This window comes from Populus nigra, chromosome 9, assembly GCF_951802175.1.
Source record: "Populus nigra chromosome 9, ddPopNigr1.1, whole genome shotgun sequence".
Classification (NCBI taxonomy): Eukaryota; Viridiplantae; Streptophyta; class Magnoliopsida; order Malpighiales; family Salicaceae; genus Populus; species Populus nigra.
The window spans coordinates 10,241,371-10,264,019 of NC_084860.1; the positions used below are offsets into that span (position 1 = coordinate 10,241,371).

General features: G+C 34.0%; 1 protein-coding gene across 2 annotated transcripts; it reads right to left on the reverse strand.

Moving 5' to 3' along the window:
• Positions 1-864: 864 nt before the first annotated feature.
• LOC133703226 (cation-chloride cotransporter 1-like) lies at positions 865-21,347 on the reverse strand. 2 transcript variants are annotated; one of them, XM_062127684.1, is made up of 13 exons: positions 20,799-21,347; positions 20,639-20,726; positions 20,452-20,543; positions 19,156-19,270; positions 10,470-10,570; positions 10,234-10,295; positions 9,875-10,102; positions 7,260-7,374; positions 6,185-6,379; positions 4,384-4,784; positions 2,488-2,649; positions 1,085-2,200; positions 865-1,004 (listed from the first exon to the last, which is right to left on the reverse strand). In XM_062127684.1, the coding sequence occupies exons 1-12, from the start codon at positions 21,053-21,055 to the stop codon at positions 1,110-1,112; spliced, it is 2,907 nt and encodes a 968-aa protein (XP_061983668.1). In that variant the 5' UTR covers positions 21,056-21,347; the 3' UTR covers positions 865-1,004; positions 1,085-1,109. The 2 variants fall into 2 exon arrangements, with proteins under 2 accessions (XP_061983668.1, XP_061983667.1); XM_062127683.1 differs by having other exon boundaries at positions 865-2,200.
• Positions 21,348-22,649: the final 1,302 nt, after the last annotated feature.

Below are 22,649 nucleotides of genomic sequence, written 5' to 3' on the forward strand. Positions count from 1 at the left end.
ATCAAAATTATCACATAGAAAGCAAACACGAAAAAATCATGAAGGCAAATTTTTTATTAACAAAATATTGAAGGATAAATTTTTTAAAAAAATCTCAATAAAAAAGAATCTAAAAGAAATATAAAAATTAAAAGAATGACGACTAAATTTAAAATAAAAATAAAATAAAATAAAATGTTAAAAGATGCAATTGAAAAAAAAATCAATTAAGAAAATGATAAAAAAAACAAAAAAAAATAGCAATGAAAAATTAAGGATCAAATCTGATAAATAAAAGTATTAAAAAAGAATGATATTGAAAATAATTTCAATTTCATAAATTATTTAGAATAAACAAAAATATAAAAAAAAAATTCAAATGCTTGCTTTGAAACTTTATAGCAACAAGTATAGGAATTGAGGTAAAGAGAGAGGATGAAAAAAATCATCGATGTCAAAAGTGCCCGTTATGGAAGGGGCCACTATGAATATTCAAACGCCATAACAAAAGCTGATGGCTAGCCAACAAATGACATTGAATGTGCCACCTGAAAACTTGATCACAACCGCATGAATAGAACACACTGATGTTTTTTTAAATATTAAATAATATTTTATCTTTGCTAAAAAGTCCAACTGTAAAATTAGAGAGAAAATAAAGTCAACGAAAAAACCCAAGAGCCCTAAGATATAAACTTCAAGAAATTTGAAATCAAGAGCAATTAAATCATGTCAATGTGCTATTAACAGCCCCTACACCGAGACTAATTTTTCTAGTTGAGAAGCAAGATTATATTTCAATCCACATTGCCAATATATCTGGTAAAAATGCTACACAATATTTGTTGCCATGAGTTCAGCTTTTTTTGTTAATATATAAAAAAGTTCAATGCAAAGGGAAAATTTAGATTAGTCTCGCTATCTCAAAATTTGACCTTGTACATTTCAAATGCGCATCCCCAAAGGACTGAAAAACTACCGAGTTTCTACCGTGACTATCACACAGGCGGATGCAATGCCACAGACTGCAAGAATGAATGTAACATTTAAACTAAAAAGATTGGAAAGATTGGAGGATATGGACAAGTAGGGATGCAGCATTTACCATCCAGAAAGTAAACCACCGGCAACTATGTGAATAGAGTTACAACATCTCTACGGTATCCTCTTACGATTAAAAGCCTTGGCACATTCTCTACTAATAGATCCATGTACTCCATGTAAAAGTAAGCAGGATGGTGTACTGGAGGCGGGGGCAGACTCACCAGCACAACAGCAGCCATTCTAGAGTATCTCAATATCGTTGAATTTAGCTTCAGGGTGGTGTAAAGAAACTTCTCTACCTGTTGCTCGTTCACTACTACAGGTTTCCCATCAGCCATCAGCTTATTCTCATCCCCCTGAGCCGCCCTCTTCATCTCAGCTAAGTAGCCAGCAATGCGCTGCTGAGCAGGTGTAAATGATTCCGACCATTCATCTTGTTGAGATCCACCCTCTATTTGTACATCCCAAGATTTCATAGATATTACAATCACTTCAGCCTGCATCCGAAGATCATAGAGAAACTTCTTCACATCAGCTTTGAGTTCCTCTGCATCTGAATCCTCCTCTGCAATGCAGAAGACCTGAATCTTACAATTCTCAAAACTCTTCTTAGTACGAAGGAGCTGGGAAAGAAGAAGCATTAGACCACCATCTCTTACAATCCAATACAAATCAATAGTTCCGTACTGCATTTGATACTCATTGGGCCACTCATCAAGACCCTTGACAATAACAACAGCTTTGTTTGCAACGATGCAGTCATTGATTATTCCAACAAAAGTGGCAGGTATTTCTTTTAAATTTTCACGACGCCAGATTTCAGGATACCGCATCACCACAATGTTGGGCTTCAGGTTACCAAGGCCCATAGTCTGGACAATTCCACGAAAACCTTCAGACATATTGGGGGCTACAACTATTTCTGCAACGCCCTCACAGCATTTGTAATCAATGTAGGTGCTTAGTTGCTTACAGGCTGCCTTAGCATCTTCAGCATGTTCATGATAGTCTCCATCTAGTATAGAGACAAATATGGACATCCCACGGCCTTTCTTCTTCATGCAGTTGGCAAAGTCGGCAAGCTTGGGATGGCAGGGAACATTTTCTGGCAGCTTTCCCCATGGCCGGCAGAATACAAGAGGGATTGGGTACCAATTTTTTGGGTGCACTTGGTTAGCTGCAAGTAATAGTGAGATATGTCAAGCACTATGAAAAAGCATGCATGCACACAAGCACACATAGGTAATGAGAAGAGAGAAAAAAGAAAAAAAGATATGACGCTAAAAACATATCGACCAAATTCCTTGTGCTCAAGATGTTTGATAGAAGCAGTACTGACTGTTCATAGCAAATTGCCATAATAGGCCACCAAGCAGAGCACATAATGCTTTCAATATTCACCAGCGGGATGCAATGACTCAAGAACTCTAAACTTTGTCATACAGCGAATTTAGGACAGACTACCTCCCAGTGATCGAAGACTGCGAAGAGCTAGTTGAAAATATGCACTCTTGAAGCCATCACCCCAGTCCCCAGCCTTTCCTTTAATGCTGACATAATAATAAATGAGGCTTGCTAGTGCCAGAGACACAACAGTGAACGACCAAGAAATCAAGAACATGATAACTGCAGTAAACCAGCGAAGGCGGGTAAGATCCTGAAACAAACACAAACAACTTCCAAGCACGCATGCATATACAAAAGGACATTAAATGTATAAAAGCACACACCAAGCTTATAGGCACCAAAATATTGAGTACCACAGTTATAGTAAATCTTGAAGATTCTCCCCAAATGGTGCTTGCTTTGAAATCCTAATTAGACCTAAGGCTAGTAAATAGGAATATGAAAATGAACCTGGCATAACCATATTTGTCAAATCGCGATTTGAATTGTTAATAGGAAAGCTCATTTTCTGAATAGTGAATAGTAAGATTCGTAAATGCCATAAATTTATTAAACAAAAACATAGAACAATAACAAATATACTAAAATAAAGCATCCCTGATTTATGCAATAATATGATTCAAAGTGTTAGTTCAATAAGTAACTACTACCTAGCAGTAACTCACCAACGTCTAAGTTCTAAGATTCAAGAAACTCCATGGTTTTAGAATTCAAAAGATTAAATTCTAGAACCTTGTGTTGAAATAAAAGATAAAAAAGTACTTTCATAAAATATCTAATGGATTATATTAAAAAGTACTTTTAAGTCTGAGTTGAAGCTTCTTTCTCTACAAATCCATTGTACATCTACAATTTTCTATCGAATCTGCTCTCTCTCTTGCAATTCCTCCATCTTTCTTTATTTTTTTTTCCAGAATTCCCTTCTTTCAGATTTGATATTTTTGGGGCAACTGAGTGAATTGTACAAAACACACAACTCAGGACGATTTCAGATGCGATTCTTGTATAAATCCAATTCATGTGCCTGAGTCAAATTTTTTGCTGTGTGAATCAAACAAATCATTCACGTGCAATTCGAAAAACCATCGGCATAACTAATCCCAACTTGACAAGCAAAGCAACTAAATAGGAATAAACTATTAAAGACTTAAGACGCTAATTCCTAGACCTACCAAATATCAAAATGACCACAATACTCTTGTTTTGCTGGAATGTGTTCAAATAACAATTTTGCCCCTGCTTGCAAAATAATCTATGATTCAAAAACTTTAAACCCCAAACCAAGAAATCTACCATAACAAATTGTTTCTTGATGAAGAACCATCTAATGCAGCCTTGGGTTTCCAAAGAGAGTTCTTTAAGTATAACATAGCAACTCCATCAATCTCAAGTCTAGCTTCAAGTGTTCATACATGTATATCACCCAAAGCGATCCACTATTAACATGATGAGCATAATATTTCACCTAATTTAGTGCACCCAAAGCATTTACGATTGAACAAAGCCAAAAGCACAGGTTGAGATTGAGGTTGAGGTTCATTTATATGCACATAATCCCAAAGCAATCCATTTTTAATACACATGGGCATTAACCTCACACATTACAGTGATTAGTATGACGTTCCAGAAAATATAGCTGAAATTAACACACTAAAGCATTCCAGCTTTTAACAAATAAAGCCAAAAGGTTGTTAACAGAAAGCTTTCTGCATTTCCAAATAGTAGAATGGACATCATATTTCCAAAAGCATCCGATGAGAGTATTAAACTCAGGCTGGCAAAGAGGACTATACTGCATATTTGTTCTTTTGGGATGCTATTAAGAACTCAGAGAGAAGAAGCTATGAGGTGCGGAAACACCACAGTCCTAAGGCCTCTCTAGGCCCTAAAAAATAATACCAGTAGCAAAACAATATGTGATTCTTTTTTCAAAGGGAAAAGTAAAAGGCATACCTATGCATAGTGATGCTCCAAGAAGAGAGAGGCTCCAATGGTGAATTTTCCACCGTGGTCGCCAACTGGGAGCATCTAGAAGATCTAGAAGGAAGCAAGACAAGTTCACGCCAGCATAACATAAAAGGTAAAACATAGTTACAGTTGGTGTGATAAGATCTAAATTCCCAATAACGACACATCCAATACAGATAAATGCAGTAAAGAGAGTAGCAATGTGTGGCTCTTGTCCATCTGCAACTTTGAAATAGTTAAGAACAGGGAGAATTTCATCATTGGCTATGGCTGCAAGCAGGCGTGGGGCACCTGTCATGCTTTGAAGAGCGGCACCCAAGGTTGAAAGAATGATACCAACGTAGATGATGGCAGGGAAAGGCCAGGCAACAGTAGCTGTAAGTAGCCTGCATAAAAAGTACAGTTCAGCAGTAAAACAGAAATAGTGGAGAGTTTTGATGTAGTGCAAATTCTACAACTCAAACCAACATACTGACCATTTATTATTCTCTTCAGCAGAAATGACCATGATGCCTAATGTATATTCAAAATAAAAAGGAGGCAACAAAGAACTGGGATGAAAGTATCGCCAAGTGTTAAAAAATTCTAAACTTATGGACATGTTGATACCATCCAAAGTGTACATGAGGAACCGAAAGTGACTTGCTAATAAAGCTATTGAAGACCCAGGCTACCTAACCTACTTTGAAGGCATTTAGGAATTCCCAAACCATAACCACGCATTCTCATATCATATCTTTCTTTTTCTAGCATGACAAGACATAATCCAGGCATCAGCATGATTCAAAGTTGTTAATATCTTTACTTAAAACATGATTTTTTTTCCCCATACAATCATTAAATTCAAACAGTATTTTACAATTTTTATTAATCATGCAAGTATGAGATGAAAGAATGAATTTTAATGAAAGGTAACCTGAATTAACATTGGTAACTGCATCTTTCTCTAAATTTTTACAATATCTCCAATTCTATAAATAACTAGAGATTTTATAACAGAGATTAATTCTACAGAAATAAATTTTGAATAATACAATAATCAGTATGTGTGATAGAAGCCTTAGAACTAGCATACGCCTAGTAACACTTTCTATATTTAATGCATCAGACCTAAATAGCTAAAACTAAACTAGGACCAGTAAAACTTTAGAAATCTAACAATGCATTAAGAGCATTTAGTATAAGCATTTATTGTATGTAACACACCAGCAATATAATGAGTCCTAAGTCACAGCATAAAGATGCAATCCACAAATTACCTAAAGGTGCAAGCCACTAAAGAAAATAAAAACGAAGAGCACAGCTACAATCTCATGAGAAAATCCATCATATGAACAAAGCATAAAGATGCAATCCACAAATTACCTAAAGGTGGAAGCCACTAAAGAAATAAAAACGAAGAGCACAGCTACAATCTCATGAGAAAATCCATCATATGAATGAACAAAGAAAACTCTGCTAGTCAATGATATAATTAACAGAAACTAGGTGACAACATTATTCCAGTAGACAGTCAAGTGATGATATATTTATGCAGATATGCTTTGCTAGGTATTAATATATAACTACAAGGCACTGAAGAAAGATATAATCGATAAGTGGCCTTGCAAATGCCTGGTCACTTGACTAAAAGTTGAATATTGTTAGTTACTAGAGAAGAGGGAAGCTTGTGATCCACAGTTTAAAGCAAATATCGAGGGATTTCATTCCACATTTGAAGAGGGGAAAATGTAAGATGTTCACAGCAAGTATGAAGGCTACTTGTGTAGAAGGCCATGCAAAATACCTGTCTGTCAAGAGAGCATCTCTAGTTGCAAGTGCTCCAAAGAATAACACAGACACTAGATATAGTGCAGTGGTTGCAAGAGTTGCAGCCAATGTACCGATGGGAATTGAACGTTGTGTGTCTTTAAGTGAGGCTGATCTATTAGAGCCCGCCATAATTCCCGTTACAGCAGGGAAAAATAGGCCAACCAATGCACTGAAAGAAATTAAGAAAAAAAATGAGAAAAGGCATAAAAAAATTCATCTCACCCCTATTTCAAGAAAATGCATTTCCATGCTTTAAAGGAATGTGTTGCTGACACAATAGAATTGTAACCAATAGAAGTGTTTTGGTAAGGGCCCGAGGCATAGTACTGTCTAACTGAGACATGAAAACCATGAAAAATTCAACTTCTTTTAACACCCATTAGCAAGATAACTGATTGAAATGCTTACAGCTATACACGATTGCATAATGCCCAACAGTTCCAGTGATGGTAATTAAAAAGAGAATGGTGTGTGCCTTGGGAGGGTGTGGCAGAAAAGCAAAGTGTATCAAGCTTGAAGGTAATTCCAGGAACATTAAAATCCATTAACTAGGGCAACTAAGATGATATAAATTAGATATTCGCAACTGCTGGACCATTAGGCGTTTGTTCATTATTCTTTTTTCTAGTGATGACATAAACTGTGTTTGGTTACCTGAACATGAAAAAAAAGGTGTAAAGTAGAAGAATCAAGTCTACCAGCTTCTGCTCCATGGTTATGGAGCTCCAAATTGGATTTCCATTCTACATTCCTTGAACTGTATAAGGAATAAGCATATTTCTTTCCAAACAATGTATAAAAATCTCTCATTCAAATTCAATTGCAAGTGTTCCCAACAGAAAACAGAGTTCAGATTGCTAAACCGAAGGAAAGAAACATCTTCTGGCAACTTTATTCAACAGTTGGAAATTAATATATACCAGAGTATTCTGGTATGACAATAAAACGGGAAGTACATCACTTAATAATATTGCAATCAGATCCATTTATGTTATTAACTTCAACAATCAACAAATACTATGAGATTGAAAATTCTTGTCGTGGCTTACTTGAAATTCCAGTAGACCTTTCCTTCAGGATCAGGTATGCCAGCATTATTAGTAAATTGATAATCTGAACTCCAGTTTTCTTTAAAACTTTCCAAACTCAAGCCCGTGATTCCATCTGTTAAAATCATGGAAAGAGAAGCATTTAGTTTTATTTCTCCACCAACCAATAAGAAAGAACAAGGAATAAGAGTGAATGCAAGACCATCAAAACATCAATCACACATACATTTACAATTAAAGTTGACAGTTATGAGCATATAGGTTAAGGTCAAAAGTGAATCCTGTTGTACCAATCAAAGAAATTGTTTGCCTTGAACTTAAATCAGCAAAGTAACTTGGCTACACTATGCTTTATGCAGAGATGCAAGTGGATAGTCAAATTCCATTGTGTTCTAATGCCACCAACAATTCCAAAGAGATCCAAAGCCACCAACCTATAAAGCTCAACACTAATAGTGTTCATCATGGAAGTCCAAACAATACTGTTAAAGTCAGAATGAATGGTTCACTGTTTATTCATTGACTAAATGTATCTAAACAATAATAAATTAATTAAAAAAAAACACACATAAAACATGAAGAAGAACGAAGACTCAATAAACATAAGCAGATAGATCTAAGCGAAAAAATGGTGCAAAAGCCTTCAAACAATGACAAGAAGAGGCTAGATGATAGCAATCTCCAACACTTTGACAATGCAGCACTAACCATTGACAAAGATCCTGTACAAACCGTCCTATACGAGATACAAAGATATGCAAATGAAAACTCCTTGTCTTCACAGACATAGGTAAACCCCAAAGTAGGAGTAAGAAGGATACAATAGGATGATTAATTAAAAACATTCGAAGTGAGTTAACCAATAATGTACAATGCCGTCTAAATTGATTTATGAGATGCACAGCTGAACAGGGAACATATGTTTTCAACTTCACAGATGCTGCAAATCTCTGTTAGGCGAGGCAAAATCCATTTATCTCGTGAAAAGACAAAAAATACATCCAAAAGATGGACAACTAAAAGTTGTAAAGTTGTAAACATCCCAGCAAAACCAAACCCTTTAATGAACCAAAAATACATTCTGCTAGTCACAGAGCTGATAACCAAAGCATTCAATTTCCTCCTTATGAAAGATGCACTTAAGATCTAAAGCTCTATCTCAGCTCATCACTTTCAATGATCATCAAGTGTATTCATCTATACACAGATAGTTCTAAATCAAAGGTTTTAATATCAGAACACAATTTTAAGTTCAGGATTCATAGTTATCAAAACTGAGCTAGATAGTGAAGCTGTCAAGGTACCAGGTCACTGATTGAACTAATGAATCAGATAAAACCCACAAGTAAATTCGCAAATTTATTTATACGTCATCCATAATAATTACTAACCAAGGGTGGCAAAAGCCAACCCAAATCTATATATTTTAAAGGGGCATGGGTCATAAAAGTGTCAGTATAAAATTTAAACGGATCACTAATGGATTGACCCAAAAATATTCTAAGATAAATGGGATGGATGGGGTTGGGTAAGGATCACCCATCTGGCCCATTAACAGATATAGCTCAAAGAATTGTAAAAGCCTTCAACATCAGCCAATTCTTCTTCCATGAGGGACTTCAATGAAGCAACATCAGGGAATTTCCTGTTCATCATATCGACCGACCCCATCAAATTTCATAGCTGGTTATGTGATTTGCGAGGGAAAACAAAATTTTTACTAATTTTCATTTAGCCCTTCAATTTTTGAAAAACTTATTTAATTTATTTTTCCAACGAATAAGTTCTTAGTTGAAAGCTATTTATACTAAATATATTTTAGTCCCTTAATTAAAATTTTCTTTTGCAATCAAGTTCCTGCACATCAAACAGTAAAATTGGTCAAACAATTTAAATGGGTCGATGGCTAGGTTCAGCGGGTTTGAGCGGGTGTAGGTACCCATTGAAAAAATAAATGGGTCATAAAAGGGTATGCGCAGAACATTGCCCATACCTATTTTGACCTAACTCATGCCCACCCATTTGCCACCTCTATGACTAACTCAAATAATATTTATATTTAAAACATGGCATATAATATTATCAAATTTACTTTCAAGAATAATTAAAACATAAACACAGAAGTATTGCTAAGTTGAAAACAAAATACTTAGAAAACAAATTGCTTCACTAGGTCGCCTGGTTGGTTCACTAGTCTGTCTGCCCAAACAAATTTTGTTTCTCATTAGGTTTTTGTCTTTAACAGTTCAATTCAAAATTCAAAATACTTTAGGCTACGATCATGAACATGGCAAGTCTTTTTTCTGATTCTGATAGTTAATATAGGTCAATGTAGCTATCAAAACTAAATTGTAAAAGACAACCGTGAATTGAAAAAACTACAGTGTAGCTAATTATTTTCCTCCAGAGTTAGAATGGATCAGGGTGTACACCACGTATGTACTCAACAACATTAAATTTGGTCAAGGATTTGGAACATGTACTCTAAAACATCATTCCAATGCCAGACTTCTATCATATTTAAATGCTCAATGCATCACCCAGAGTAGCTATGACAAGTAATAGGCAAACATTACCAAGAAAGAAGAAGAAGAACTTAACAACTTAACACTCACCGGCAGGGTAATCCTTCTTCGCCAAAAATATCCCAATAAATATGCAGAACAAAGAGAACAAAACAGGAATGAGAAAAGCAGGTGCAACTCGATTGATCATCTTCACACCACCAAACACGATAAAGCATATGACAATTGTCACAACAATCCCATAAATTTGCAGATCATGTGAACTTGGACTTTGTATGGGATGTGCAACTTCTGTTCCATTAAATGTTGTTATAGCCTCTACAGGGAAAACATGAACAGCCAAAGATATAAATTATCAGTGTTCTTTAACATTTTGAGATGGTAAGGTTAGACTCATGCTAACAGCTACCAATCATATATAATATCAGCAGAAAACTCTGAATCTTTACCTCTGAATAGCCCAGCAGCAGGAACGGCATTTAAAAAGGTTTCTACAGCTCCCAACACATAGCTAAAACAATGAGTAGAAGCAAATGAAAAGAATGATGTCAACACAAATACTTAGAGTATACAAATAGGCTATAAAGATAATAAAACTAATTGGAACCTCAAGTCCTAGAACATGGTCTAGGGCATTAACCATACATAACATGCTGGCATCAGAAAAGGGACAAGATATACTCACAGAGCTCCAGCAACTGCATTCCCAAGGAAGAAACATAATCCAATACTCACTCCAATCTCAGGACCAAGGGCACGACCAATGAGATAATATGGGCCCCCACCCTATATATAAGGGTCATACAACAAGTGACTTGCTTAAAAACTATTCCAAAATTGAACTTGTCATCAGAAGATAACAACTATAAGAAACTGAAAATGAGAAAAAATCAGTTGTGGTCATCAATCTTATAGAGCACCTAGCGTGAGTTAGTAAGGAATAATACACCCAGCAAACCACTACAAACAGCAGAGACTCATTTACAAGTGCAGACATGGCATCAGAAAAATCCAAGCACAGATAACCATACCAAGAAAATAATTTAGAATCAAGAATCAACCAATCCAAGGAAGATAGTTAGCTTAATTTTTTACTCCTGCATCAGGATGCCATAACACAGATATCAGTCATGCCTAGAAGAATTTTAAAGATTAACTAAGTTACTGGTTAAAATAGTTATTCATTATTGAATTTCTTAATCACAGTGACAACTATATAGAGTTCGTAAAGAATTAAGAATTAGAGAAACAAACAAATGTCAGCCTGTGACAAGAAACAAGCATGTAATCTAAGCACGCTTGAAATAAAGCAAACAACATGCTTAACAAACTGTAACTCAAGAAGTGTTGTTGATGCAATCAACAAGAGAGAGGCTTAGAAAATATTTTCATTTAACTTTAAATCCCAAATAGTTTATATTTCTTGTAATTCTAGTCCATTGAAGAATACTATTTAGTTTAGAACTATTGGTGCTTTGATGCCTATAAAAGGAGCATATTTTCAGTGTAATTGGAAATATTTTGATAATGCGATTATGAGTATTTTGGTTTTGTTTGAGAGCTGCAGCCTTGAGTGTCTTTTTCTCTTTTCTCTATGTGCTATTTTCTTCTTCTGTTTGCTATTGCCTACCTACTGCAATATCAGGTAGGTAACATTTACAGCCTTAATTCAAATACTAAATTCTACTAAAACAATCCCTTAATCATCCATAAATCCACATTTATGAAACCGTAACTCCCCAAATCCCTTGTGGGACATGATGACAAAGATGTCCTGTTGTTAAGAGATTGGGAGAATCAAGGCGTGTATTTTTTGAATAGAATGAATGATGAGTTGCATGGAAAGATTTCTAAGACATAAAGAGAAGATAGAAAAGTACAATGATAATTAATTTTCTCTATTAGCTCAAATGCTAGAGCAAAGGACAAAAAATTGTCATGGACCTCAGTTGAGGAAAAATGTTGTAGATAGAGAGGGGAAAGAAAGAAAGGCAAGAGAGAGAGAGAGAGAGAGAGAGAGAGAGAATGTATAAAGCAACTGACTAAATAGAGGAAAGATTTCTTTTGAGGCATGGGCTTGTGCCTTTGGATCCACTTCTCGGTGAAGTTGCATCACCGAGTTAAACAAAAACATTGGCTTTAGCATCCATGCCTTGTGCCTCAAGCATGCCTAAGGCATGGTTTTAACAGCACTGATCCCAACATAGTAGCAAAATTCTTGAACTTTTCCCATATTTCTCAATTGGGCAAAATGCAAAAAAGAACCTTTTAGTTTGGACTATTTACATTTGAGTGACCAATTTTCAAATTTAAATTTGGACATTGAGCTTGTGCTTTCCTCTCGTAGCATTTACCCCTTTAACTATTAATTAAATCGAAGGGATAATTGCATTATCAGTCCTCAAAACTTAGATAGATGTACCTTTTCTAAGAAATCTTAATCCTCTAATTTCTAACAATTTATTAGAATGTTATCAAATATGCTATACCAAACACTTTTACACATGAAAATATACCCTACATTTTATGTACTAATCATTATCATGATTCATCTTCTCATGATTCATCTATTCAAGTGTACCAAAAAATATATAAAATCATGAAATAGACTACTTTTTATTATTATTAAAAAAAATAAAACTATCCTAGACCAATGAAAAAACAGTACATGGTTGGAAAAAAAAAACATAATACATATTTAAGTTCTGTGTTTTCAATCAAGTTCATATTGATTCCAGAACCATGTCAGGTCAGCAAAGGGATAGCATTACATAAATTTGGTCCATTTAAAAAAAAATGAAGGATTACGACTCAATTACCTAAATAAAAAAAATAAAAAGATGGGATGATTATAGGCAATCATATCAGCAACTTGAATTGGAAAAAAAAAAAGGCAGGTGCTAAAGGAGGGAAACCACATGCCTCTGAAGAATCAAAATTCAAAGCTCGGTCATTGCATAGCAAATTGGAAAAATCACAAGATCATCCTTTGCATTCTTCCCCTTCTCAATTTTACCCATATTTTGAACAAACCAACTAAACTATAAATGTATCATTTTAACTTGAAACTAAATGCTATTGCTATCTCAAATGTTTTTCTAACAGCTTTGATCAACATAAAGTGTTTGACAAAGGGATATTCATTGTTTGATTACTCAAACCATGATCCAAATCATGCACCAATCTGAATTTCTATTCAATTTGAATTTTCAATTCAATACTTTCACAAACCTATATTGAACCACATAAAATAGCGTAACTGGTTTTATTGTTTGACTTACCAATTAATCTATTTATGCACTCCTCCATTTCAAAGAGTTTGTTAAATTTTCCATTTTGGGATGGTACAAAATTGTTTCCATTATGACCCACTTTAGTTCATAGACCCCAGCAACACCATTTTTCCTTTTCTTCTCCTTCATTTTTGCCAATATCTCCTACCTCTTTTCCCCGAACACCAGTACACCAAGGGTTATCCTTCACCATCACTCCTCCCATTGGCAGTAGCCACAGTCCTCAACATTCAAACCCTTCACCACGCCCCCCTGCCATGATTTTTCAACCTCGAAAGCTCCAAAAAAGCAACTGCCATCAACAGCAAGAAAAGAGATAGGAACAACTACAAGTTACGATAGAAAGCTTATTCTCCAAACATTTGCTTTGGTATAACAATAGATTCTCACTTCAGGGGTTGAGGAATTTTAGAAAAAAAAATGTGCATTTATTGAACACAATGTTTGAAGTGTGGTTTTGGCAAAGAAACCCATGGATCAGGCTAAGCATTGGTCCTTTGTTTCTGTACAAAAGTCTGTTCTTTTAATCTTCGGATACCAAAATGAGATAAGATGGTGTATGCATGCTTAGTTTTGAAGTGTTGGTTAAGTCTCTTTTTATGTTTTACTTGAATATGGATTGAGCTTGATCCTTTAGTACCTGGAAAAATAAAAGAATTCTAGGCAAGTTCATGAATGGTTGCTTTAATCTTTAAAACATGAAACTTTCTTCTTGGATTTGTTTGTGGATTAGGCCTTCAAGGCCTTTTGTTTTTATAGGAGTAAACTTGGGTTGTTTTGTTAAGCCCGTTGGCTCTTCTTAGATAAGGCTTCAATTCTTCTTTTTTTAAGCCCATTCAATTTCTTTGGACAAAGCTTGTGTTGGCTTCTGGTCACGCTAGGAAGCGCAGTCCATTTGATCGGGCTAAACCTTTAAGGTCCAAAATCTAACAAGGAAAAATTGCATCTTTAGTTTCTTAAGATATGTATGGCAAACATACCCTTAAAGCAAATTTTAAGCCTGTATTTTTTAGTTATGAGTGTGTTTGCGCGTGTTTGGCAAACACACCCTAACTTATTTTTCACACCCTTTATTTTCTTTTTTTTCTTGTGTTTAGCCAAACACACTCTACTTTAATTTTAATTATTTTTCAAATTTTTGAAGGACTATTTCGCAATTAATTTTGGACCTTTTAAATCACTTTTTGCCATTTTATATTTAATATTTAAAATTATAAACTTATATACATGAGATGCTTTTTCAGTATTATACAAACCGGGTCTTTTTGTAAAAAAAAAGAAAAACAACAAAAATCAATCTTTCAAAATATACATTTATGTTTTTTAAAATGAGCATGGCCAAGTTTCTCCAAAAAAATCATGTTTGCATTTTTAATAAAAATACAAAAATATGACAAAAAGACATTGCATGATTTAGCATACCAAAAAAAATCAAAAAATTGATTTTATATTTTGTATACATCATGGATTTAATAATAAGTTTATTAAAACCAAGAGGACTTGATCTAAATTTCAAAAACACCAAAAATTCAATTTATTTATTTTTAATATAAAGAATTAAGAACTTATACATAAGATGTATTCCCGATATTAAAAAAACAATGCAAAAAATATATTTTGGCTTTAGAATAGCTAGGCTTGACTCGTAAAGTCATGGTTCACTCTTTTAAGGTGAACCTGCTTTAACCATTAGACAGACCAATTGTTAGAAAAATACAACAAAACCTTAGTAATAATCAAACAAATGAGTTATGCAGCTATCGTAGGTAGGGTGTGCTAGGAGTGATATTGTTTTCCCTATACACAACAAATCTCATTATCCAAACTCTCAAAACCATTTAAGTTTCTAGTTACCAGAATACTAGGTGGCAACTCTGGTTTTTTTAAAACCATAAAAACACAAGAATTCTTTATTCTTTCCACACCACTCAAAATCTTGTTCCAAGAAGATGATCACCACGATGCTACATAAGTGTGATAATCCTCATGCCAAGCCACCTCCAATAAAGTGTTATAGATGCAATCAGGAAGGGCATAGATCCAATGTATGTCCTCAGAGAAGACTTGTGATCGTGGTTGAACGTGAGGATGAAGAGTGTAGAGAAGGTCATTATATATGGAGGAGTGTTGTGAACCTGATAGTGAGGGTGAGTATAAGGATGATGATGGTTAAGCATATGTGGTGAGATAATTGTTGTTCACACCAAAAGCTAATGATGAGATGACACACCAACAATTTTTTTACTTTATTCTTGATAGCAGTAGCGACGAGAATATTATTGCTAGGGAAATCACTATTAAATTGGGTTTGAATATTGAAAAACATCCAGAATGTTACACTATAGGTTGGATAAAAAAGGTACCAAAGATAGCAGTAATTGAAAGATGTAAAATTCATTTTTTCCATAGACAACTATATAAGGATGAAGTTTATTGTGATGTAGTTGACATGAATACTTGTAACTTGTTTGGTAGGCCATGGCAGTATAATGTAAATGCATGGCATGGGGGATAGGAAAACATCTATAGGTTTGTTAAGGATGGGATTAATTTTACTTTGATTCCTCTTAAGAGGAATTCCTAACCAAAAGCCCAAAAGGATGGAGGAAAGGCATTCCTTACTATTACCTAATCTTTATCAGAAATTGAAACAGATTTAAAGGAAACAAAGGAATTGCATGCTTTAACTGTGAAATTCTTGCTAAGTTGACAAGGCAGTTGAGGTCACTGGAGTTCTTAAGTCTCTATTGCAAGAGTTTCAAGAAGTTATTCCAGATGAGTTACGTGTGATACTCACACCATATTGACTTGATACCAGGGGCTAGTCTTCCAAATTTACCTCATTATAGAATGAGCCCAAAAAAAGGAGAGATCTTAAGGGAGAAAATAGATGAACTGCTAAAGAAAGAAATGATTCAAAAGAGCTTAAATCCATGTGTTGTCCCTGCTTTACTAACACCAAAGGATGGTAGTTGGCATATGTGTGTTGATAGTCATGTCATTAATATAATCATTGTGTGATATCGGTTTTCAATTCCATGTTTAGATAACATGCTAAATCAATTGTGTGGTGCAACAGTCTTTTTGAAGATTGACTTGAGAAGTGGTTACCATCAAATTCGACCAAGGGATAGGTGGAAAATAGCTTCCAAGACAAAGGATTGGTTATATGATTAGTTCGTCATGTCATTTAGGTTAATGAATGCACCGAGTACATTCATGAGGCTAATGAATCAGATTTTGGAATCTTTCATAAATAAATTCGTTGTGATTTATTTTAATGATATCCTTGTTTTTAGTCATAATGAAACATATCATAACGAGCACTTAAAGAGTGTTCTAGAGGTGTTGCTTATATCATATTGAGCACTTAAGGAGTGTTCTGGAGGTGTTGCATATATACAAGTTGTATGTAAATCTGAAGAAATGTAGCTTCATGACCAGCAAGCTGTTATTCTTGGGTTTTTTAGCAAGAGCTGATAGAGTTGAAGTCAATAAGGAGAAAGTGAGGGCAATCCATGATTGGCCCATGCCCATGACAGTTAATGATGTGCAGAGTTTTCATGGCTAGGCTACTTTTTATAGAAGATTTATTCAAGATTTTAGTAGTATTGTGGCACCAAGAGAAATGTCCTGTAGCCTTTTCCAGTGAGAAGCTAAATGAAACTCATTTGAAGTGGACTACCTATGATAAAGAACTTTATGATGTGGCAAGGGCTTTGAAAGATTGGAAGCATTATTTGATTAATAGAGATTATCTTGTATTCAGATCATGAAACTCTTAAGTCTCTGAATAATCATAAACAAATCAATATGGATATGATGGCCAGGTGGACTACATTCCTTCAGAAGTTCAATTTCAGTCTGAAGCATAAAGTTGGAGTTCAGAACAAAGTGGTTAACGCATTAAGTAGGCAAGTTGCCCTACTAATCACTTTTCGTAGCGAGATTATGGGTTTTGAGTGTATGAATGAGCTATAGGTGAAAATGTTGCTTTTCAAAAGATATGGTATAAGTGTTCTAATGGTTGAGTTGATGGAGATTTCCGTATACATGATGGTTATTTACTAAAAGGTAATCGATTGTGTATCTCTCGCACATCCCTAGGCAAGAAATTAATTCGAGACTTGCATGGCGAATTAAAGGGTCATGGAGGAAGAGATAAAAGAGTGTCAACTTTGAAAGATAAGTATTGTTGGCCTCAGCTCAAGCATGATGCCAACAAATTTTTTCAACATTCTTTTACTTGTCAAACAGCTAAGGGGAAATCACAAAAAATTGGCTTATACATGTCTCTACCTATATCTGAACATGTCTAGAAAGATATTTCCATGGATTTTTTGTTAGGTCTTCTATGAACTCAGTGAGGAATGGATTCTATTTTTGTTGTTGTAGATAGATATTCAAAGATGACACACTTTATACCTTGTACGAAAACTATGGATGTGATCAATGTGGTTGGGCTACTTTTCAGGGAGATAGTGAGGTTGCATGGTGTTCCAAAATCCATCACGTGTTATAGAGGTAACAGGTTCCTTAGTCATTTTTGGCTAACTTTGTGGAAGATGTTAACTACTCTTTGAAGTTTAGTAGTGTTGCTCATTCACAAATTGGTGGCCAAACAAAATCTCTAAACAGAACTTCAGGCAATCTGATTCGCAACATTTATGGAGACAAGCCTACACAGTGGGATGTTGCATTGACTCGGGCAGAATTTGCTTACAACAGTTCCAAGCATAGTGTTACTGGCAAGACACCATTTGAAATTGTGTACATGAAGCCTCCAAATCATGTACTCGATCTACATTCATTGCCTAAAGCTACTAGGTTTAGCAAGTCAGCAAAGAATTTGGCTAAATAGGTGCAAATTGTGCATCAAGAGATCAGGAGAAAACGGGAAGAAACAACTACTAGAAATAAGCATGCATCAGACAGGCATAGGTGGGTTAAATTGTTTCAAGAAGGAGACAGTCATGGTTTTCTTGCGTAAGGAGAGGTTTTCAGTAGGCAACTATAATAAACTAAAGATGAGAAAGTATGGTTCGTACAAGGTGCTGAAAAAAATCAATGGCAATGCTTATGCTATTAGTTTTTTTGATAGCATGGGCATATCGAAAACCTTCAATGTTGCTGATCTTTACGACTATTTTCCAGATATTGAACTCAACTCGAGGACAAGTTTTTCTAAAGTGGGGGTCTCCTGACGCAACGTATAGCGAAAGATAAAACTAGGGTTCTCAAGCTCTAAGGTTACAGACCAAATTGTAGAGAAAATTCTATGGTATTTTTATTGATTCTAAATAATAGTATTGATCTCCATAAAATAAACTAGGCATCCCTATTTATATTAGTACTAAAATCCTTTATAAAAAATGATTCCTAATTAAAATTTACCTAATTAATAGAATTTATCTAGTATTAGAATTCCTATATAGTAAATTACTAATTAAATTAAAAGTCTTAAGTTAGGAATGAAACAAATAATTAAAATCTAAAATTAACTAGGAAATTAATTAAAACAGGAAAACAGTAACTTCATGCTTCAATTTGGACCATAAATTCTTGGGATAATTGTTCTACATCAAAATTGTTCAGAAAGAATCCTCGAATGAACCAAATAAATTAAAAATCACAACATTACCATGCTTCTCTTGACCAAACAAGTATTAGACAACTAACATCAACCCTTGTGGTGGAAGCACATTTAGGGTGGTCATGCAATATCCAGTAGATGCAAAGTACCATCATAAAGAAAAAGAAAAAAAAGGGTAAATTAAAACAGTATATCTCTTTTAGTAAGATCCAGGGTAATTTTTTCAAAAATAACTACCGATTAGAACTAATTTATTAATCATGTTTTCACTTATGTCCCTAATATGCTCAATCTAAGAGCTAAAGAGCTATCATTGAAAATCGATCCCATATTTTCATTGAGAAAGAATTATTTAACATTTAACAAGCCATTAAGCTGGTGTAGAAAATGGCTGTGAAAATAGCCTTGTAGATACTAAACCCCAACAATACTTTGTCCAAAACATAAGTAAGAACTGATTTAATAATGCCGTAACTGATACTTACCTTCATTGCACCATTAGTTGCAATAGCGCTCAGTGAAATCCCGGTTAGGAAAGTACACAAACCACAAAATGCTACCAGCACCAGAGATTCGCCTATGCCAGCCATGCCAACAATCCTGCAATTTTTACAAAAACATAAAGCAATCAAAAACTATTGTATGAGAAAGCATTGGCATGAAATTAAATGTGCATCATCAACATCCAGTCAGTCTGAATGGAGAGAGGGGGAGGATGTAATCAACATCATTTAGTACAACTAGATTCAGATTAAATCATAGGAAGGAAGTAGGACCAGCAATTTGTTTTGAATATCACAGCTGTTCCTAATTTTCATTTGGTTATATAAACCCCATTCAGAATACCCTTTGATGTATGATTTCTGGCACAAGTCAATGTAAAGCCAAAACTTTTCCCCATCTTACCTCTACAAGCATCTAGCCAATTTCAAAACTGATTATTCTAGATTTACATTTTATACATAGTTGTGAACTTAAGTCTCTTAACACATTTTTTTCCTTCCCACTAACAAAAATGTAACTGACAGATTATCTATTTAAAAATAGTTGACAGAGTTTTTGAAAAAATTAACAAACTTGAAGGCTTTAAAAAAACACTAACTATATCAAAGGCCAGCAAGCCAATTAATAAACCAAACCTGAATGTCAATTTATTTTCCTTTACCTCAAGCTTGATTACAACCCACCATGTCCATATAAAATTAAAACCTTCAAGAATCTAAATACAACACAACTTATAAATGTCCATGTTATAGGGAACTTGAATTTTACAATCAGCTCCAGGTTCACGAGAGGACATCATAGTCCTTTATTCAATTGACAGTTAGACCACAGCTTAATAAAGAAGAAATGGAAAATATGGGTATATCCAAAAATGAGAACTCAGAGCTCTCAATTTGTTATCACTTTTAAATAGCGTTATTAGCATGTCCAATAAACGGGTAGTTCAAGAGAAAAAAACGAGACATTAGTTGAATCATTTATTGATATTAAAAGACAATTCAACCATATTTCTCAAAGAAAACTTGTATGATGAATACATATAAGAGAAAGAGAGAGAGAGAGAGAGAGAGAGATGTGATTAAATGCAGCACTTTGTGAAATTAAAAAGTATTCGACTGGATAGATTTCTCCTTCGAATTTCAAAACTTCATTGCTATCAATTAAAAGCATGAAACAAGGTGGATGTACCTGCACAGACCCTATAATCACTCACATTAAAACAAAATGCAGGTGCGGATAAAGGGAAGCTAAAAGGAAGCATCACGCGAGATAGTTACCAAGAAAACCGAATATAGTAGATAATTCCAAGTATGTTTTGCAAGCATGGGACGAAAACACCCATCAACGTTCCCAGTTTAAGATCATTATGCTGCATTGATGTATCAATAAAGAAATAAAGCATAAATAGTGGATGAAAACTAGTAGTGAGAAATTGCTAAAAAGAAAGGGAGCAGTAGCAAATACCCCTGGGCGATCTCGATCAAAGGTGACAGGAGCATCCTCACCATCCCCCCTGGGACTAGAAGGTGCGGCAACTTGCTCCCCTGTCATACTGGAAAAGCAAGTCATTCAACAATAATGTAGATAGATGTTCAGCAATAAAGGAATGAACGACGTAAGGTACCTCTTAAGACCAAGAATGTTGACGAGGGAATCAAAACCAAACAATTCCAATCTGTGCTCTCTTTCTGAACCATTTGTATTATCATTCAAACGATCGGGATTCGTGTTTGTTTTTTCTTGGGAAGAAGATCCGGGAGGAACGGAGGACATCTCAAGGACGGCGGGATCGTGAGCCACCACAGGCCTGTATTTGCGACCACTCTGCTTCGTGTGGAATTCGTCTTCTGACCCGCCACCTTCAATATCTCCGTTGTCCATTTCGTTTTGGCTTTCCAAGATCTAATCTTAGTCTGCAAGTATATGTGTAGGTATTATACACTGTCTACAGCTACTACAGATCCAATTCCAAACTGAAATGGTAGATCTCTCCAAAAATGCATACGATTGATACAAAACAGTTCTAGAGAGAGAAAAGAAATAAAGAAACGTAATTGAAAAGTAATTAGAAGAAGATTTTGCTCTCCATGGACTATGGTCTACAAATCAAAATAAGGGAAGACGGATTCAGACCCCCAAAAGCCAATTGTTTTTGTTATGTTTGGAAGTGTTTCCTCGTGTATTTATTTTGAACAAAAAATTATATCTTATTATAATATATCACCCACAACACAATACAAACTAAAAAAATATTATTTGAAATATTAAAAATGATATAATTCGGTTTGACAGGAATAAAGTTTCGCTCCACAAGTGAAATAAATAAATTAATGTATTTTATTATCAATATCAGATAAGAAATGAAAATAAAAAAAATGAAATGTGATTTTATTTATATAAAAAATAATATATATCATCTTATACTCTTTTTAGTTGTAATTAAATTATTGGTTATCCTGTCTGTCAAATTAAATTTTTTAATGTTAAAAAAAATATTTAATCATTATCAATATATTCATGAGATTGAAATCATTTTATAAAAAAACAAAAAAAATTATAAAATTCTATTTTTAATAGATTAAATATTGGATGTTGAGATTGAAATTAAAAGAAAAAAATTAAATTTATAAGATTATAATAAGTCCATAAAAAATAAAAAAATAATTATGAAACTCAATTTATAAACAACTTAATATTGAAAAATAAAATTAAACTAAAAAACAATTAAGTTATTGAAGGGTGAAGTTGAAAAAAAAATAGTTGAAAAAAAATATAAAGAATGAACCTAATCAACCTGAATCAATTTATCAGGTTTCTGACCTGAATCATAAAATTAAGATAATCTCATGAAAAGTAAAAAGAAAAAAAATATAAAATCTAATTAAAAAAATATTTAATTAAAAAAGGCACAAAAAAATAAACGGGATCAATCAATATTAACCTATCAAACCCATAATGTAGATCATAAAATCAAGATAATCTCATAGAAAAAAAAAATAGAAAAAAAATGCAAAGCAACCTAATGCAATCCAAACAACACTAAAAGATCTGTTAAAGATCTGTTAGAGGTTTCAATTAGTCATATTACAAGACTTAGGACTAAAAGATTTAAAAAGGTTTTTAATAGATTTCGTTATTATACGTGAGCTACGATGGACTTTAAAAATATATTAAATAATTAAGCATAAGCCTTGATTAATTTAATAGATTTCAATAAGATATTAAATAATGAACTTCAAAAAGATTTGTTAGAGGTTCTAGTTGGTCTAATAACAAGACTTATGGTTAATAGGTTTAAAAAGGCTTTCAATAGATTTTTTTTAAGATGCGCAGGCTAAAATGAACTTCAAGAAAATATTAAATAATGAAGCACAAGACTTAATTAATTTAATTCATGTTCAAGAAGAGCCTGTAGTTGGAGCATTTAAACATTACAAAAAGATTGAAGTAAGAAAATTTAAATCAGTCACTTTTC